The 20,322-nt window shown below is 42.2% G+C and overlaps 1 protein-coding gene across 3 annotated transcripts in view; it reads left to right on the top strand.

Annotated features, from left to right (window-relative positions):
• The window catches only part of rad18 (RAD18 E3 ubiquitin protein ligase), a 448,932-nt gene that overhangs the window by 164,951 nt on the left and 263,659 nt on the right, over positions 1 to 20,322 (top strand). For all 3 annotated transcript variants that reach the window (XM_072472125.1, XM_072472124.1, XM_072472123.1), the window contains exon 7: positions 5,048 to 5,229. In XM_072472125.1, coding sequence (XP_072328226.1) covers positions 5,048 to 5,229 — 182 coding nt within the window. The remainder of the gene's footprint in view (positions 1 to 5,047; positions 5,230 to 20,322) is intronic.

Here is a 20,322-nt window from a genome sequence, read left to right as displayed (position 1 = left end):
ATTTGGAGATAAAAGATTTGTTAAAAGAAGCAGTTTATCTAAATGAAAAGGCACTGCATTTGAAAGCATCTCCCAATCCCAATATCTGGGAAGGTGGGGATGGAGGGGGTGGAAATAGTTTAAAATTGCACAGGGTCAAAAATCAATTTGATAAGGACATAAGAAATAGAAGCTGAGAAACGGGACTTGGTCATTTGCCCTTTGAACCTGCTGTGGCATTTAGTAAAGCCTAGCTATCCTTCCATCAACTCCCATTATCTCCAAATCCAGTAATTTCCTCCGTATCCAAAGATTTATCATTCGTTGCCTTGAATATACACAGCGACTAAGCATTCGCAGCTCTCGGGGTTCTACTCAATCTCTTCTCATAAGTTAATCCTCCCACCCCAGCAATCAGCCGAGTCAAACTTCCCTCCAAGGCAGGTAAATGTTTCATTAGGTAAGGAGACCAAAATTGTACATAGTACTCCAGGTATGAATGAACGCAGGCACGGTAGCATTGTGGATAGCACAATTGCTTCACAGCTCCAGGGTCCCAGGTGCTATTCCGGCTTGGGTCACTGTCTGTGTGGAGTCTGCACATTCTCCCCGTGTGTGCGTGGGTTTCCTCCGGGTGCTCCGGTTTCCTCCCACAGTCCAAAGATGTGCAGGTTAGGTGGATTGGCCATGATAAATTGCCCTTAGTGTCCAAAATTGCCCTTAGTGTTGGGTGGGGTTACTGGGTTATGTGGATAGGGTGGAGGTGTTGACCTTGGGTAGGGTATTCTTTCCAAGAGCTGGTGCAGACTCGATGGGCCGAATGGCCTCCTTCTGCACTGTAAATTCTATGTTAATCTATGTTAATAATTACAGTCAAATTTTACACTTGTACTCCAATTACATTGTAGAAAAGAATATAATACTGTTATCTTCCTAATTACTTGCTGTACCTAATTGATGACTGTGGTTTATGTGAAAGATACCCAGGTCCTTCTGAATGACCTCATTTCCCAGTCATTCAACCGTTGCAAAAATATTCTGCTTTTCTATATTTCCTGCCAAAGTAGATAACTTCACAGTTCCCCACTTACTACTCTATCTGTCATGTTCTTGCCTACTCACTCAACCTGTTTATATCACTTTGCATCTTCCCCATCTTTACCCTCATCTAACTATCATCAACAACTTGGATGCATCACATTCTGTGTCCTCATTGAATTAATTGGAATATCTAAGGCTCAAGTATTGTTTCTTGCGATATCCTGCTAGTTAGAGCCTGACAACAAGAAAACTACATGTTCATTCCTCCTCTCTATTTCTGTTTGTTCATCTGTCCTCAATCCCACGATCCCTAATTGTGTGTAATGACTGCTTTTTTGGTACCTTAATGAATGCTATTTGGAAATACATCCACTGGTTCAACCTTATATACCCTGCTGGTTATAACTTCAGAACACTCTAACGTATTTGTGGAACAAAATTTCTCTTTCATAAATTTGAGTTGCCTCTGTCTAACCATAACATGATTTTTTTTTAGGTACCCTGTTTCCATGACCCTAAAAATATTGTAGCATTTTCTTGATACCTGTTGTCTGTATAACTGGCCTATAGTCTCTGTTTCATCTCCTTCTCCTTTCTTGAACAGTATGATTAAGTTTGGTACTTTCCAATCCCTGGGGACACTTCTAGAATCTAGGGAATTCTGGAAAATTAAAACCCATGCATCCACTATTGGTTACTCAGAACACGGGCCCAAAAATCATATTATGGTTAGACAGAGTCAACACAAATTTATGAAAGAGAAATTGTGTTCCACAGATATATTCGAGTGTTCTGAAGTTGTAACCAGCAGGGTAGATAAGGTTGAACCAGTGAATATTTCCAAATAGCATTCATAATTTTTATACAAAACTGGATGTTATTCTCTGGGTCAGGTATTAAAGTGATAGGCCGGAATTCTCTGCCGGTTAACGCTGCGGTGAATGGAGTTTTGGCTGAGTGCCAAATTTTCCGTTGTCGCTGGTAGTGGTGATGGAGCGCACTGGAATTGGAAAATCCCAGTCATAAGAGTTTTTCAGCACAAAAAGTGGCCCTTAAGCCCACCGTGTTTGTGCCAGCCATCAATCACTTATTTATTCTAATCCCACGGATTAGAGACTGGTCGAGCTACTCAGTGCAAACACAAGCATCTTATGGGTTTTGTTGAACATATGTTTGATGGATACCTTATTTTGGACTATAAAACAGATTTAAGTTTGATTTTCGCAGTTATTTTTACTGAAAAATGTATTTCTTAGCATATGAGAAAGACTGTTTATGGTCAGCAAAAGAACGGCCATAGATGGCTAATATTTACACTGCTGTTTAGTATAGCACATACAGCTACTTTACCAACTTCAGACATTATTAAACTTATAACTACTTTATTGTGTATCACGCTACTCTGCGATTAATCTGTTTCATAGAATCCTTACAATGCAGAAGGAGGCTATTAGGCATTTTTGAGTCTGCACTGACATTCTGAAAGAGCCCACTCCCCCGCCCTATCCCTGTGACCCCAACTAACCGTGACATCTTTGGACACTAAGCGGCAATTTTAGAATGACCAATCCAATTTACCTACTAATCTTTGGACTGTGGGCAGAAACCGGAGCACCTGGAGGAAACCAACGCAGATGAGGGGAGAAAGTGCAAACTCCACATAGATAGTTACCCAAGGCCAGAATCGAGCCAAAGGCCCATAGTGCTGTGAGGCAGCAGTACTAACCACTGTGCTACCCTATTGTTTATTGGTAGCTGTTCCCCAAGATGCAGTCAACTGAAAGGTTTATCATGTTTTCCAGAAGTGAATATGATATAATCGATGATCTGAATTGCGGTATTGAGGGGTTTTCGTCTGATGCCTGGGCAATACCATACACCTCCTAGATATTGGATAAATAACAGGACACTCTTCATTTATAGCAGCTGTAAATAGGAGTATCAACACCACTCTGGGTCAAAAAATGTTTTTCCCCCGTGGGCTTGTCTTCAGATTTTCTTGGGCTACTTTTTTGGTTTTCAGAACTACATTTTGGTTTTCAGGGATTCCTTTATAATTCTCGCACATTCTTTTATTTAGTGATGTAGTTATAGAATCATTGAATTTACAGTACAGAAGGAGGCTATTCGGCCCATCACGTCTGCACTCCCTTAGAAAGAGCACCCTACCCAAACCCACGCCTCCCCTATCCCCGTAACCTAATAACCCCACCTAACCTTTCGTACACTTAAGGGGCAATTTAGCATGGCCAATGCACCTAAACACATCTTTGAACTGGGAGGTAACTGGAGGAAACCCACGCAGATACAAGGAGAAAGTGCAAACTCCACACAGAGAGCATATGGAGTACTTGGACTTTCACAGGAGCAGAATTAGAAGAAGTTATCAATATCCTCAATCATCACCCCTCCATTAAATTTGGGCCTCAACATAAAGAATGCTATAATTACCTATACACCTCAGCATTCAAATCAGCACAAGACAACAGGCATAAGTTAGCAAAAATAACTAACCCACACTTACACACAAAATCCACCACCCTAAGCACAACTTCCATGGACTGATGATGTCACAGCAAATGCATTTGCATGCATATGCACAAAGCTAGAAGATTTTAATTCGGCAGTTACTACCCTTTTTACTGCATCTGAGATTTAAATTTAATAATTGATCCAACATTGATAGTGATCTAGCATCAATTGCCGTTTTTGCGAGATAGTTCTAAACTTCTCCCATCCTTTGTGTGTAGTAGTATTTCCTAATTTCACTGCTGAAAGATCTGGTTCTACGTTTTAAGATTATGCTCCCTAGACATAGACTCACCTAAATTAATTGATCATTTACCTCATTACATTTCCTTCATCATAATAGTGACTATACTTCCCAATATTTCAGTGATTAGGGCTATAAAACTATAAAAATGCACGTTGTTCGTTACGCTGGTGCAAAAAGAAAACAATGCAATGTCAATAGAATCACTCGAAATTTCTTTGCAAGTAGTTTGGCTGCTTTCCACAATATAATAGGTGGTCAATATAGTTTTCAGATTCAACAAACTCCTGGATTGACCCACAACACTCCCTCGAGTTCCCTGGCTGACAGATTGAGGCCATCAGTATTTCTTGCTGTCCTGAATGGAGTTTTAAGAGATATGGAGTTTGCCTGTAAATTCTCAGCAGTGCTGAGACCAGCTCACTGCTTCTGCAGATGGAGAGGGTGAATAGGACTATTCATAAAGCGCATAGAATCCGTCCATAGAATCCTTACAGCAGAGGAAACCCACGCGCAGGCAAGGGGAGAAGGTGCAAACTCCACACAGGTAGTCACCTAAAGCTGGAATTGAAACCGGGTCCCTGGTGCTGTGTGGCAGCGATGTTAACCACTGTGCCACCTGTTCTTCCCACCCAACCGACAACCTCTCACCCCCAACGGCAGTAGCACTTTGGAATGTCTGGTGTTCAGGAAAGACACTTATATAACTGCAGGTCTTGATTTTGTTTTCATTGTCCCTTGGCAGGCTCTCTCAAAAGAGCTGTTCAATTAGTCCCAATCCTGTGCTCTTTCCCCATAGCTCTCCAAATTCCTCTTTTCAAGATACTTGTCCAATTTCTCTTCAGTAGTTATTGAATCTGCTTCCACCACGCTTTCAGACAGTTTGTTCCAGATCATCACAACTTGCTGAAGAAAAAAAGATTCTTATTACCTACCTCCCCACCACTCGTATAAGGTTTTTCTTTTGCCAATAATTTAAAAAAGGTATCCATTGATTGCTGAATCTTTTTCCAGTGGAAACAGCTTCTCACCTAATCCATCAAATCCCCTCATAATTTTGACCATGTGTCTTAGAATATCCCATAAATTTCTCTGCTCTAAAGGGAAAAATCCCATGCGATTCCAGTCTCTGAAGTCCTTACCGCTTTGTAACAAAGTAGGTAACCTATGTCAGACCTTGTTATGATCAAACCCACCTCATTCTGGGGGAGCAGTTATTAACGACATGTTCTCTTGTTTGTTTTTCCATTTAAGCTCGGTGAACCAAAGGAAATTGCCTAAACTAGTGTATAATCTGATTTCTGAACGGGATTTGAGGAAGAAGTTGAAGGAGTGTGGACTGTCAACTCAGGGCACTAAAGCACAGCTGGTCAAACGACATCTGGCGTTTGTACAAATGTACAATTCACAATGTGACTCCTTAAACCCCAGATCTGGTGAGTAAGATCTGTATTGCCAGAAATAAGACACATGGTATGTGCAGTTTGTTATTTCTGTAAGTGTTCATAACATTTGTACATCTTTAAAATGAGGTAAATATGATCAATAGTCTTTCTTACTGTTTTGTTAGAATTTCGAGAAAAAAAACAAAGGTTTACAATGTAACTTTTGAAAACATGCGTATGAAGTACAAAAGACCCTTTGAACTGTGAAGATAATTGTGGGAAGATCAGGCAGCATTTTTTCAGTAATCAGTGTCACCAACTCTCCTCCTCAGTGTATCCCTCAATCTAAATTGATTCTAATCATCGCTTGAATCATCCTATACCTGCCTGTTTACATGTAATAAGGTAGCACAGTGGTTCGCACTGTTGCTTCACAGCGCCAGGGACCTGGGTCACTGTCTGTGCGGAGTCTGCACGTTCTCTCCGTGTCTGCGCTGGTTTCCTTCGGGTGCTCCGGTTTCCTCCCACAAGTCCCGAAAGTTATGCTTGTTAGGTGAGTTGGACATTGAATGTATCCGAACAGGCGCCGGAGTGGCGACTCGGGGATTTTCACAGTAACTTCATTGCAGTGTTAATGTAAGCCTACTTGTGACACCAATCTTTTCATAAATAAAAACAGAACACGCTGGAAAAAAGCAGCAGGGCTGGCAGCATCTGTGGTGAGAGAGAGACAGTTAACACTTCGAATCCGTATGACCTTTCCTCAGGGCATTTCACAGAATACATTTCACAATCTGCTTTCCATTTGGTAAAACAGTTCTGCTTCACTAACCTGCATGATACTTAAACTTTGTGATTCATGATCCATTTGGAAGTGTCAACATCACAGCTCTTCCAGTTAAACACTCAGAGCAGCAGGTAAATAGGCATAATAACCAGGATTTTCTGCCAATAAATTCAGCTCCCCATGGTTTTCCTGTCCATTAAACTGAATGGTGGACGGGTGGGGTACTTGGAAGCTGCTGAACACGTTAAGTAGAAAATTGAAGCCAATGTCTTCAATGTTAATGGTCATCAGTATGTTGCATAGAAACATTTGAGTAATTTTAGTCTGTGTGGTTAGATGAACCAATCAGTACACAGTTCACAACTGGTTTCCTGTGAAACTTGGTTCACTGTTTGATACGTGAATACTAACCCTCAAGGACACAAATCTCTGCGCACGTTGGGAATCCTGCTGTCTCTGAACTGTGCCTCACCAAAACTCTGAGACAGGTTATGGCGCCAGCTGCTTCTAGAATCATAGAAAATGTAGACATTTACAGTACAGGAGACCAGTTTGTTGATTATTGCTGAAAAAGCTATCCAGCCTAATCCCACCTCCTCGGCACTTGGTTTATAGCCTCGTAGGTGACAGGGCTTTTGTTTAAAGTAGTAAGGATTTCAGACAATGAGTTCCGGATCCTCACCTATTTTTCATCTAGGTGAAAATATTTCCTCTCAACTCTCTAATCCTTCTGCCAATTACTTTAAGCCTGTGAATGCTGGGTGTTGATCCCGCTGCTAAGGGAAATTGGTTCTCCCTATCCATCCAGCCTAAGCTCCTGCTAATTTTATACATCTCATTTAAATCTTTTGTTCCGGATCCTATTTTGAGTTAGATGTTATTGCCTTACTTCTATGTCTGTGTGTTTCCCTCAGGACCAATAAAAATATATATTCTTGGGATACCTGCATCCAGTCAATTAAAATGGAAAAGAGAAATAGTTTTATCTGTAGAATTTTGTCTTTTGCGGCTGGTTTGCTTCATTAATACACTTTATTTCTGTGTTTGCTCACAAGTGGCTTGGAGTTGAACATAATTGCGTTAGAAACATTTAAAATATTTTACTAGTAACCTTATTGGCATTCAAGGGAGGAGGAAGTTTAATATTTTATAGACCTTGTGTAGTTTGATATTTTGGCAACTCCTGCATTTCAGGTCTTAATTTTGTTCATAGAAATATAGGTAAATTGGGCCTCTTGAGGAATTAGCTATTTACACAACAAAGCATTAAAGTGCTGATTGGAACCTCTGCAGTTCATGCCTCAGGATGTACAATCGCTTCACTTCAGTATTATTTCCAACATCTGTCAGTGACGTAGGCATCCAAATTGCAGAATTAAATTATTTTAACCTTTGCAGAGTACAGTGAGTTAGATATTTCCTTCTCTTGAGTTTGTTGAGGCATGGCTGATAGTAAATGCCAAGCTGTTCAAATCCAAGAAGAAAAACTTGAAGCAACTGTTTTATAACAAGTGGCGGTGGCATAGTGGTGATGTCACTGGACTAGTAATTCAGAGGCCCAGGCTAATGTACTGGGGACACGGGTTCACATCTCTCCACGGCAGCTGGCGGTATTTAAAAGTGAAGCCAGGATGATAAAAGAGCGTGATAAAGAACGAGACTGCGAGGGGAGCAGGGACGATAAAGGAGCCTGAGAAAAGGCTGGGAGCGGGAGCGCTAGTTTGGAGCTCCTGAGGTGACGTCAGGATTCAAATTTGACACGAGGCAAGAGGAAGCAGCTGATTGGGTGCGTATGGTCGGGTAAGTATTTACTACTTTTATCGCTTACAGTTTGTAAGGTCTATATTTTGCAATATGTAGTTTGTTAGGAGTAACGAGGACCAGTGAAGAAGGACTCTAGAGTAATTGATATTATTTGATTTTAAATATCTTCCAAAAGGGTTGATTTAAAGTGGTAAGTCATTGCAGGAGAGCTCTATTTGGGAAGAATTTACGCAGGAAGTGTCTCCAGCCGTAGCTCCTGGAAGTCCGGGGTTCGGAGCTGGAGTGGTGGCTGGGGACTCTGTGGAGCATCCGTGAGGAGGAGAGAATCGTGGATAACATGTATAGAGAGCTGGTCACACCTCAGGCTAAGACTCCATAGGCAGTAAGGGAATGGGTGACCACCAGGCAGAGCAAGAGGACTATGTAGGCAGTGCAGGAATTTCTTGTGACCTTTCCCCTGGAAAACAGATATACCACTTTGGATACTGTGAGGAGAATAGTCTTTCAGGGGAAAGCAGCAACAGCCAAGTTCCTTGCATCAGTGAATAGTATGGGAATGTATTAATTATAGAGGATCCAATTGTAAGGTGAATAGTTAGGTGTTTCTGTGGCCCTAAACGAGACCCCAGGATGGTATATTGCCTCCCTGGTGCTAGGGTCAAGGATGTCTCACAGCGGCTACAGTGCATTCTGGAGGGGGAGGATGAACAGCTAGTGGTCGTGGTACACATTGGTACAAACAACATAAATTTTAAAAAAAAAGCTGAGGTCCTAAAAGCAGAATATGGGGATTTAGGACAGAAGTTGAAAAGTAGCAACTCAAAGGTAGTGATCTCAGGATTATTACCAATGTGCTAGTCAGAGCAGAGATAGCAGGATATATCAGATGAATACGTGGCTGAAGAGATGGTGCAAGTGGAGGGTTTCAGATCCCTGGTTCATTGGGATTGCTTCTGAGAGCAGTGGGACCAGTACCAACTTGGAGGGGTTACACCTGGGCAGGACTGGGACTATGTCCTAGGGCGAGTGTTTTCTGGAGTGATTGGGGAGGGTTTAAACTAAAATGGGAGGGAGATGGGAACCTGAGCAGGGAGTCAGAGGAGATGAATACACTGACTAGAGCAAATGACAGAAAGGAGAATAAGAAAAGTGGTAGGGAGAGAAATCAAAGGCCAGAATCAAACAGTGTCACAGTGGAAAATAATGGGAACCGGGACACGGAATGTTAAAAAGACCGGCCTTGAGGCTTTGTGTCTTAATGCGCGGAGCATTTGCAATAAAGTGGATTCATTAATCGCGCAAATAGATGCAAACAGTAAGACATAGTTGGGATTATGGAGACATGGCTGCAGGTTGACCAGGGATGGGAATTGAACATCCGGGGATATTCAGTATTTAAAAAGGTCAAACAAAAAAGAATAGGCAGTGGGGGTTCATTGCTGGTTAAAGGGGAAGTTAGCACAAGTGTGGAAGGATATTAGCTCTGATGATGTGGAGCAGAGCTGAGAAACACCAAGGGGCAAAAAATGCTAGTGGGAGTTGTATGTAGATCCCTGAACTGTAGTGGTGATGTTGGGAATGGCATTAAACAGGAAATTAGAGATGTAGGCGATAAAGGAACATATGTAATTATGCGAGATTCTAATCTGCATTAGGATTGGGCAAATCAAATTGGCATCAATACTATAGAGTAGGAATTCCTGGCGTATACCAACCAGAGAGCAGCCCCATCCGAGACTGGGTACTCTGTAATGAGAAAGGAGTAGTTGGAAATCTGGTTGTGTGAGACCCTTGGGATGAGTGACCATAAAATGATAGCATTCTTCACCAAGATGGAGAGTGACATAGTTGATTCTGAGACTAGGGTCCTGAATCTTCATAAAGAAAACTATGATGTATGAGAAGAGAGTTGGCTACGATGGATTAGGGAACGTTATTTAAAGGGATGATGGTGGGCACGCAATGCTAAATATTCAAAGAGTGCATGTTTGAACTGCAACAATTGTTTATTCCCGTCTGGTGCAAAAATAAAACGGGAAAGGTGGCCAAACTATGGCTTACAAGGGAAATTAGAGATAGTATTAGATCCATGGAAGAGACACACAAATTGGCTGGAAAAAAACAGCAGGCTTGAGGATTAGGAGGATTAGAATTCAGCTAAGGAGGACAAAGAGACTGATTAAGAAGGGAAAATGGAGTACGAGAATAAGCTTGCACGAAACGTAAATACTGGGTGGAAATTAGAAATAGTAAGGAGAAAAGGTTGCTGATAGGCATAGTCTATATGCCACCAATAATAACACCATGGTCGGGCGACCAATGAACAAATGAAATAACTGATGCATGTAAAAATGGTATGCCAATGATCATGGGGGATTTTAGTCTACATGTCGATTGGTCAAATCAGGTCGGTCAAGGCAGTCTTGAGGAGGAGTTCATAAAATGTATCTGTGACAGTTTCCTTGAACAGTATGTCATGGAACCTACGAGGGGGCAAGCTATCCTCGATCTGGTCCTGTGTAATGAGACAGGGAAATTAATGTTCTCGAAGTTAGGAATCCTTTCGGACGGAGCGATCATAACATGGTTGAATTTAAAATACAGGTGGAAGGTGAGAAGGTAAAATCCAATATCAGTGTCTTGTGCTTAAACAAGGAGACTATAGTGGGACGAGGGAGGAGTTGGCTAAGGTGGACTGGGAGCAAATGAGAAAGGAAGATATGGCCAAGGCATTGAACAGGTATTTTGTGACGGTCTTCACAGTGGAAGACACAAATAACATGCCAATAATTGATGGCAGGTAAAGATCTAAAAACGATCATTATCCCTAAGGAGGTAATGTTGGGCAAGCTAATAGGACTAAAAGTAGACAAGTCTCCTGGCCCTGATGGTAGCCCCAGGCTACTATCGGCCGGTTAGCTTAAATTCTGTAGTGAAGAAAATGCTTGAATCTGTCATCAAAGAAGAAATAGCGAGACACCTGGATAGATATTGTCCCATTGGGCAGACGCAGCATGGGTTCAAGAAAGGCAGGTCATGTTTAACTAATTTATTGGAATTCTTTGAGGACATTATGAGCACGGTGGAAGACGGGTAACCGGTGGATGTGTTGTATCTGGATTTCCAGAAGGTATTCTACAAGGTGCCGCATAAAAGTTTATTCCATAAGATCAGGATACATGGCATTATGGGTAACGTATTAGCTTAGATGGAGGATTGGTTAACTAACAGAAAGCAAAGAGTGGGAATAAATGGGTGTTTTTCTGGTTGGCGATCATTGCTAGTGATGTACGTCGGATCAGTTTCGGGACTGCAATTGTTTGCAATTTGCATAGATGATTTGGAGTTTGGGGACCAAGTGTAATGTGTCAAAGTTCACAGATGACAGTAAGATGAGTGGTAGAGTGAAGTGTGCAGAGGAAACAAAAGTCTGCAAAGGGATATAGATAATAAGATTAAGTGAGTGGGCAAGGGTCTGCCAGATAGAGTACAATGTTGGTAAATGTGAGGTCATCCATTTTGGTAGGAATAACAGCAAAATGGATTATTATTTAAATAGTAAAAAATTGCAGCATGCTGCTGTGCAGAGGGACCTGGGTGTGCATGAATCTCAAAATGTTGATTTGCAGCAGGTAATTAAGAAGGCAAATTAAATTTTCTCCTTCATTGCTAGAGGGATGGAGTTTAAAAACAGGGAGGTATAGGTGCTGGTGAGGCCACACCTGAAGTACTGTGTACAGTTTTGGCCTCCTTATTTGAGAAAGGATGTACTGGCACTGGAGGGCTGCAGAGGAGATTCACTAGGTTGAATGCGTAGTTGAGAGGATTAGCTTTTAAGGAGAGACTGAGTACACTGGGACTATACTCATTGGAATTTAAAAGAATAAGGGGGAATCTTATAGAAACATATAAACTTATGAAGGGAATAGATAAGCTAGAAGCAGGGAAGGAGGTTGTTTCCATTGTGGGTGAAACTAGTACTCGGAGGCAGAGCCTCAAAATGAGGGGAGATTAGATTTAGGACTGAGTTGAGGAGGAACTTCTTCACCTAAAGGGTTATAAATCTATGGAATTCCTTGCCTAGTGAAGTAGTTGAGGCTACCTCATTGAATGTTTTTAAGGCAAAGAGAGGTAGATTTTTGAGTAGTAAAGGATTAAGGATTATAGTGAGTGGGTGAGTAAGTAGAGCTGAGTCCACAAAAAGATCAGCCATGATCTTATTGAATTTCAGAGCAGGCTCGAGGGGCCAGATGGTCTACTCCTGCTCCTGTTTCTTATGTTAAAAGCTTCTACAGGTATGTGAAGGATTGGTAAAGACAAATGTAGTACCCTTGCAGTCAGAAACACAGAATTTTAATGGGGAACAGAGAAATGGCTGACCAACTAGATACATATTTTGGTTCTGCATTCATTTTACAAAAATATTCAATTAAGGGTCAATTTAGCGTGGCTAATCCACCTACTCGGCAACATCTTTAGGTTGTGAGGGTGAGACCCACACAGATACGGAGAGAACGTGCAAACTCCACACGGACAGTGACCCGGGCTGGGATCAAACCTGGGTCCTCGGCGCCGTCAGGCAGCAGTGCTAACCACTGCACCACCATGTCGCCATTGGGAGAACACAAATAAATTACCACAAATGGTGGGGACCAAGGGCTTTAGTGAGTGGGAGGAAATGAAGGAAATCAAAATTAGTAGGGAAATGGTGTTGGGGAAATTGATGGGATTGAAAGCCAATAAATCCCCAGGGTCTGATAATCTACATTCCAGAGTGCTTAAGGAAGCTAATGTAACGTGACAATTTAAAAAGCCAGGTAGAGAAAAAAATGGGGAATTATAGACTATCGGCCTGATGTCTGGAGTAGGGAAAATGTCCATTGTAAAAGATTTAATGGCAGAGCACTTGGAAGCAGTGGTAGCTTCAGACAGAGTCAGCATGGATTTATGAAAGGGAAATCATGCTTGACAAATCTACTGGAATTATTATGATCCCAGACCAAGCGCCAATAGTGGCTAGGATGCTGGACAGAAACTCCAATATATTATTTTAATTTTGTAAGATTGCAGAAAAGGATTCCTTACTCCAGGAGTGAATTCAACAAAATAGGGATATGGTACATTCAAACAAACTTTATTACTAACACAGTATTAAAAAATAGCTTTACCATCACACAAGAAAGTAGCTTACAATTACCCCTTAAACTATGCTAAACAAGACAGTTGTGCAATAGCTCTTAACTGCTATCTTTATTCTCATTCAAACAACAAAACTATCTCAGCTCTCAATACACTTTTAAATACATTTAGCAGACCCAGGCATATTTGCTGTACAGAGATGTTCCTTGAGACTGTTTTAAAATTCCTGTCAGAACAATGCTGTCTAGCTGAAATCTTCAGAAACTGTCCTCCTGGCTTGACTTTCAACTCCCAACTGAAACTAAACTGCTTCTCTTCGAAATGTCTGGTACTCTAGTTCCTCCCATTACTGACCAAGCTGAAACACAATTCCTACATTCGTCATTTGACTACAGAGTTATTTGAGGATGTAACTAGTAGGGTTGATGAGGGGGAGCCAGTGGATGTTGTTTATTTGAACTTTCAGAAGGCTTTTGACAACGTTCTGCATAGAGCATTTAAAATTAAAGCACTTGGTATGGAAGTCATGTATTGAGGATAGATAGAAAACTGGTTGGCAGACAGGAAACAAAGATTTGGAATAAATGGGTATTTTTCCAAATAGCAGGCAGTGACTTTGGCCTCCCACAGGGATCAGTGCTAGGAGCCCAGCTATTCACAATATTATTAATAATTTAGATGAAGGAACTAAATGTAACATCTCCAGATTTGCAGATGACACAAAGCTGGGTGGGAGGGTGAGCTGTGAAGAGGATGCAGAGAGGCTTCAGTATGATTTGGACAAATTTAATGAGTGGGCAAATGCATGGCAGATACAGTATAATGTGGATAAATGTGAGGTGATCCACTGTTGTGGCAAAAACAGGAAGGCAGATCATTATCTAAATGACTATCGATTGTACATCAGCCGTCGAAAGTAAGAATGCAGGTGCAGCAGCTGGTGAAGAAGGCAAATGACATATTGGCCTTCATAGCGAGAGGATTCGAGTACAGGAGCAGGCTTGTCTTGCGGCAGTTAAACAGTGCCTTGGTGAGATCATACCTGGGATTTTGTGTGCAGTTTTGGTCTCCTCTTCTGAGGAAAGATGTTCTTGCTACAGAGGGATTGCAGAAAATGTTCGCCAGACTGATTCCTGGGATGGCGGGTCTGACGTATGAGGAGATATTGAGTTGGTTAGGATTATATTTGCTGGCATTTAGAAGAATAAGGGGGGATCTCATAGCCGTTAACATTTTAACAGGACTAGACAGGGTAGATGAAGGAAGGATATTCCTGATGGCGGAGGAGTCCCGAACCAGGGGTCAGAGTCTGATGATACCGATAAACCATTTAGGACTGAGGTGTGGAAAATGTTCTTCACCCAGACAGTGGTGAGCCTGTGAAATTTGTTGCCACAGAAAGTAGTTGAGGCCAAAACATTATATGTTTTTCAAGAAAGGTTTAGATATAGCTCTTGGGGTTAAAAAGATCAAAGGATACAGGGGGACAGCGGGAGCACATGACTATTTTGGATGGTCGTCCATGATCATGATGAATGGCGGATCAGACTCGATGGGCTGACTCCTATATTCAATGTTTCTATGTTAACTTTCACATTTTTTATAGTATGGGGAGAGGTTTTGAAATCCATAAATGAATGTCCTTGACTATTGTAATGATTTTATAGGAAAGAAAATGTTTATTTAGAAATAGGAAAACATCAAATAGAATTACACTTAAACACAACAATAGCTTCCCACAGTATCAATACTTGAACGAGAACAGAGAATGCTGGAAAAACTCAAGTATGGTAGCATCTGTAAGGCGAGAACTGCTTGTTGGGAGTCGACCAGCTATTCCTGCTGTCTGCTGAGATCTGAAACAACGACCCACATAAGTTTGAGTATCTCCTTTAATACGTTCTTTCCTAGTGATCTCCATTTATTTCACTCCATCTCTTTAGAAATGCTGTCTCTAAGAATTGATTCACTTTATTTCTTCACTTTAGCTTTTAGAATTTAAAAAAAGTAAACTCTCTCTATACCCATACTTTAGCAATGCTACCTTTCTTTGACACCCTGTGTATTGTTGCTAATTTACAATTGTCTCTTAATTTGGCTCGTGTTTAATTACGTTTGCTCAAGAGTCGCCAAGTATCTTTCGATACCGCCACAAGGTTCAAAACCGAATACTGTGAGAAACACTGCTCACTTAATAAAAGATTTACACTTAGTCAAATTCTGAAGAAGTATTTATTATCGATCTTGCAAGAGCGGGTGCTGCCAGTAAGCAATAGCAGACACAAAGAATTCACACAGCATCACTTTGTTATATACAATCCATGAAAATACAATCCGTGGGAAACCATCCCTGAGAAACACATCCCACAAACTATAGAAAGGGCAGTTCCCTTATCAGTGATCCCTTATTTGGTCTCTCCCTTGCATAGTGAGTTCTATCCGCTCCTGGTACATCCTTGGACCGGCAGTTAAAGATAAGAATGAGGCCCTTTGCTTGCACCTGCTATCTCCCCCTTGCTTAGCAAGCTCTGTTATTGTTCATTCCGTTCTTCCCCGAAGGTCATCCTGGTACATCGTTATAATAATTCGCTCACTATAGCTTACTCAGAACTTGACATGTTAATTTTCCCATCATACTTCATTGTTGACATCTTAATTGTGAACCAGAGTATATACATGTAAAAACAACACAAAAACAACACAGAATGTTCATTTCTCACAATACTGACTAAAGACTTGATACACCAGTTAGTAAGTTCAAAAGCAATGCTCATTTATTTACACACAGTCAAATCTACTCATGCATAAAACTCTACGACCTAAACTATCACTATTACTAAAGCCTATACTTAGCTTCGGGTGCCCAGTCAGTCAGAGGAACAATGGCCGTTGCTCGGTTCTGAGGCTGCTGGGTTGAGCTGTTTACAGGGTAGCAACTAGGAGCGTCTATCTCGTAGCGTGCGGTGACTTGGAACTTACTTGGTCTGGAGCAGCTTTGGCGGGTCTCTCCTCGCTGAGAGCCAAGGCCAAGAGAGCGATTCTCTCTTGGTGAATCCTTTTTATACCCAAAAGGGCTTTGCGCGCTTTTGGGCAGGCCTTGAACTTGGCCCTAATTAATTGGGCCGTTTCCCAATCGTTCCTATCGATTTTCCTCCAAAAGAGGGGTGGGTTCCCTGGTTGCTGGGCGTGTGCTAGGTGGCCATGGGTTTGCTTTGTTTTAGTCTCCTCTGTTGCCGGGATGTCTGTCTTAGCATTGTTTACCTAAATGTTGCCTTTTGTTCCTGGGGATGGCTCATTAATATGTAGATGGTTCTGCAGTACTAGTCCTGTCTGAGAACTACAGCTCTAATCAACAGACATACCTAGCACCTGCTTGCTTTTTTCGGTATTGTCCAATTTTCCCTGCATTCTTTGCAAAGTGTCCATTCTGTAATCAGGACATGGCCATCCCAAATGGCTACAGTATCTTCTCCTTTAAACCACAAAAATCCATTCAAATCTTCTACTGTTCTGAACACAACTTTAATAAATTATCTTTTGTAAACATCTGTTTGAAATATTTCTAGGTTCCTTACCATATGTTTAGATTCACACATTGCTCTGTCCCTTGCTTTAATTACCGATCACAAACCACAATAGTTTCAAAAATATATGAGAAGAATGTTCCCAACAGATCAACATTACAATTTCTTGGGTTAACCTGACAAGTTGCAACAATGGTTCCTCTTGTTGTTTGTTTCACCCACTGAAAACCGAACTGTGAATATTGGCAGCCAAGATCCCAGTCAGTTACTTAACAAAAGCCTTTGTTTTCATATCATTGAGGCTTGCCTGTCAGTGTAGAAGTAAAGCCACATATCATCTCTTTTTCTCTGCATTCCTGCAGTTTGGCAGTATTATTTTTGAGTTATGCCTGCTACACAGATGATCCAGGATTCCCCCTGATAAGCCAGATACTTAGTTGCACTTGCATAGCACCTTCAACTTTGCAAGACTCCAAAGTATGTCACAGAAATGTAATCTGACAAAAGTCGTCAGAAAGCCAAATGTAGAGATATTAAGGGGGAGGGTAATGAAAAGCTTTGCAAACTAGATTTTGAGGTGGAGAGATTTTGGGAGGGCCAGGAAGTCAGTGGGAAAGAAGTGATTCAACAATTTCTGATCGAATAATTACTTTTGAGGAGGCTTTTGAAGATGGAGAGATATGAGAAGAGGGGGTTATGAAGAGAACATGCATGTTGTGTCATGACAGCTGAAGGTTATGCCCTCTAATTGAACAAGACAGATGGAAGTGCAGTCAGTCAATTTCAGAGGGGTAAAATGCATGAGCTGAAATGCAAGGCTGGGAAGGTATCAGCAGCAGGAATGTGGAAAGACAATGTAAGCAAGGATGAGGACTTTATCAATTAATGCACCCAAGCATAGGTATGCAGTGAATATTGGTGAATGTGGGCTTGATAGTTGAGCTGTACTTAATACTGGATGGGATGTGGGCGCTGAATTTATAAGATATATTTTTGTGCTCAGAAGTTTCAGTCAAACAAATCACATTGAGGACGATGATGTAAAATTGAATGATAATTAATTGTAATGAATCTAATCCTATGCACTAAACTACAAGGTGAGCAAACAATTGGTGTGTCGTGGCTCATTTTTTGTAGTATCTGAATAACAAAGACGATGCATTAATGCCAGTGTAGCAAATTAGATTGTGCCTGTATTGATTGAGCTGGATTGAATTTTTCTGCAAACAATTGCTGCAGGCCTTAAGGCAGCATTTCTCCTCAGTAATATGTGAGCAGCTTCAAAGTTCATTTAAATCCAAACACCTGTTCTTCCAGGAACAGAATAATAATTTTGGAAGTTATCTTTCAATTTTGAAATGTATCTTTTTGGCCTTATTTGGCTGTGCTGCCGTGAGACCTTGATGTGAAGACTCCAGAGCCTCTTGCCGGAAGTGGATGGGCCATTTTCAGGGTAGCATCAGCTGGATGGGGAAAGTGGTGGTACGTTTTCTGGGTCATTGCTGCTCCACGTATGCCTGGCGGGGCCACTCCGAATCTCCTTTACCATCTTCATGAAGTGCCACTTCAGTCTACTCCCCTGCAGCGAGGGATGAATTCATCTGGCAGCACCTGATCCAATGAACGAGCATGCATGTGGGCGAAGATGCTGTATTACGGTTCCATTTAATGGTACATTTGATGAGGAGTTAAACTGAGGCCCTGTCTGCCGTTTCAGTTGGACGTGAAAGATTTCATGCCACTGTTTTGAAGAACAAGGGGGGGAATTCTCCCCAGTTTCCTATCCAATATTTATCTCTCTAAAGGTACGGTATATACATGCGTGGCTTTATTTTTTAAGTAGCAAAAGATGCACTCCGGATCATGGGCGATCAAGAGGTCTGCAAATGGTACGACCAATGATACTGAACCCGAGGGAATACAAAGATACAAATCTGAAATTGTTACAGCGATCGTCAAGTGTGTGGTTTTCACAAGAGGCAGGCATGCGGAATGTAATCCCATAATCTCTTGTAATAAAAATGGAATTTGTCTCGGTTGCCGCTATAATTATAAGTAGATTGAGTTACAAATGTGTTCCCTAAAAGCTAGCAAAAACTCAGAAATCTCGTCATAAAAATGGAATTTAATTTAAGTGTCTCTGTAACCCTGTGGTCCTCTGCTCATCCTTTTTGCACTGTGTGCGGGTGCCTGAAGTAGAGCGAAGATATCTGGTATGTCTGTCTTCACACTATATAAGGTTTTCAGTTTGTAACATGGGTACAGACAATAGTTTTACTGCTCCGAGACCTGGAGATTGTATGTGCACTAACTGAAAGGTGACTGCAGTTAAGCACATGGCAAATTTAAAATTCTCTCCTCCTTATTGATTACCTGAGCATACCAAGAAGCAATTAAAAATGCAATGGCTTGTAGGATTATTGGTTCTGCATTAAAAGATACCAATGTATGCCACAATTACAAGGACAAAAAGATCATTACACTTGGACTTGCTCGTCAGTGATGTTTTCTCCTTTTCCTTGAACCATATAGTTAATTCTGGTGAATTCTGGTGTACATTCAGGTAAGTGAGCCACTCTGATATGCATATTGTGAACTGGAATAATATCTCTATCTCTCCGATTTTTGTTTGATCGTGCCCGCAGTTTGCGAGATATTGGCTGGGATTCTCTGTTTGGGAGATTATGTTCTCCCACCGGAGGTGAATTGGAACTAACCACCATGAGAACACCTCGGAGGCGAGCGCCAAGGAACCCACCATATTGAATGAATGAAATGAAAATGAATGAAAATCGCTTATTGTCACAAGTAGGCTTCAATGAAGTTACTGTGAAAAGCCCCTAGTCGCCACATTCCGGCGCCTGTTCGGGGAGGCTGGTACGGGAATTGAACCGTGCTGCTGGCCTGCCTTGGTTTGCTTTAAAAGCCAGCGATTTAGCCCAGTGTGCTAAACCACCCCCCTCGCGTCATTCACATCACGGCTGTCATTTCCACCCTCCACCAGCACACAGACACACACCTCGGTGGGTAAAGGTAGTGGACAATCTTCTGTGGCACAATCTGGTAAGCACCACACAGTTTCTGAATAGAGGCAGGAACGTCCAGGCGAGCCAGTAGTTGGAGGTCTGCTGGATCCCAGGACCTAGCTGAATCCCAGGCAGATGCTGAGCCTCTGGGTCAGGTCTACCTGGGTTGATGCAGTTGATATGATGCAGCTGTGAGATTCAGAGGGGGATGTCAGTGACACTCCAGCAGGTCCTCAGTCGATTGGAGGAGTCCCAAAGGCTGCGGGTGCAGGAGATAGCACCAGCAATGCGTGGCACCAAGGCCAACACTACTGGGGTGGGATCCACAGTGGAGAACCTGGGGCATGATATCAGCTCCAGTGGTGTCCAAAGCACAGCTCAGTCAGTGACTGAGCATCTTGGTGACATGTCCGATTTGCTGGGGGGGGTGTCCCTTAGGCAAACGACCTTTCAGAGGAACTGGGGCGCATGTCCCAGTTTCAGATGGGCATTGTGGAGGCACTGCGGAACATGTCCCAGTCGCTGGGGACGTGTCCCAGTCTCAGGTGCACTTTGTTGGCGCACTGCTGAGCATGTTCCAGTCACAGGTGGGCATTGCTGAGGTGCTCCAGAACATGTCCCGGTCGCTGAGGATCGTGTCCCAGAATCAGGTCGACATTGGCGAGGCACTGTCCGCTCATAGAGGGCCATCACTGAGGGCATCGATACCATGGTGCAGACATTGGTGAGGCGCCAGAGCTGGCAGAGCCAAATGACGCAGCAGCATCCAGAGCTCAATCCACCTGCCCCCTACATCTCGGTGACCCCCAGTGCCCTATGGGCACTGACCGGGAGACTCCGGGTTGACATCATCTTTATTATTGTCACAAGTAGGCTTACATTAACACTGCAATAAAGTTACTGT

Source organism: Scyliorhinus torazame, chromosome 13, assembly GCF_047496885.1.
Source record: "Scyliorhinus torazame isolate Kashiwa2021f chromosome 13, sScyTor2.1, whole genome shotgun sequence".
Lineage (NCBI taxonomy): Eukaryota > Metazoa > Chordata > Chondrichthyes > Carcharhiniformes > Scyliorhinidae > Scyliorhinus > Scyliorhinus torazame.
This window is presented reverse-complemented; position numbering and strand designations above follow the sequence as displayed.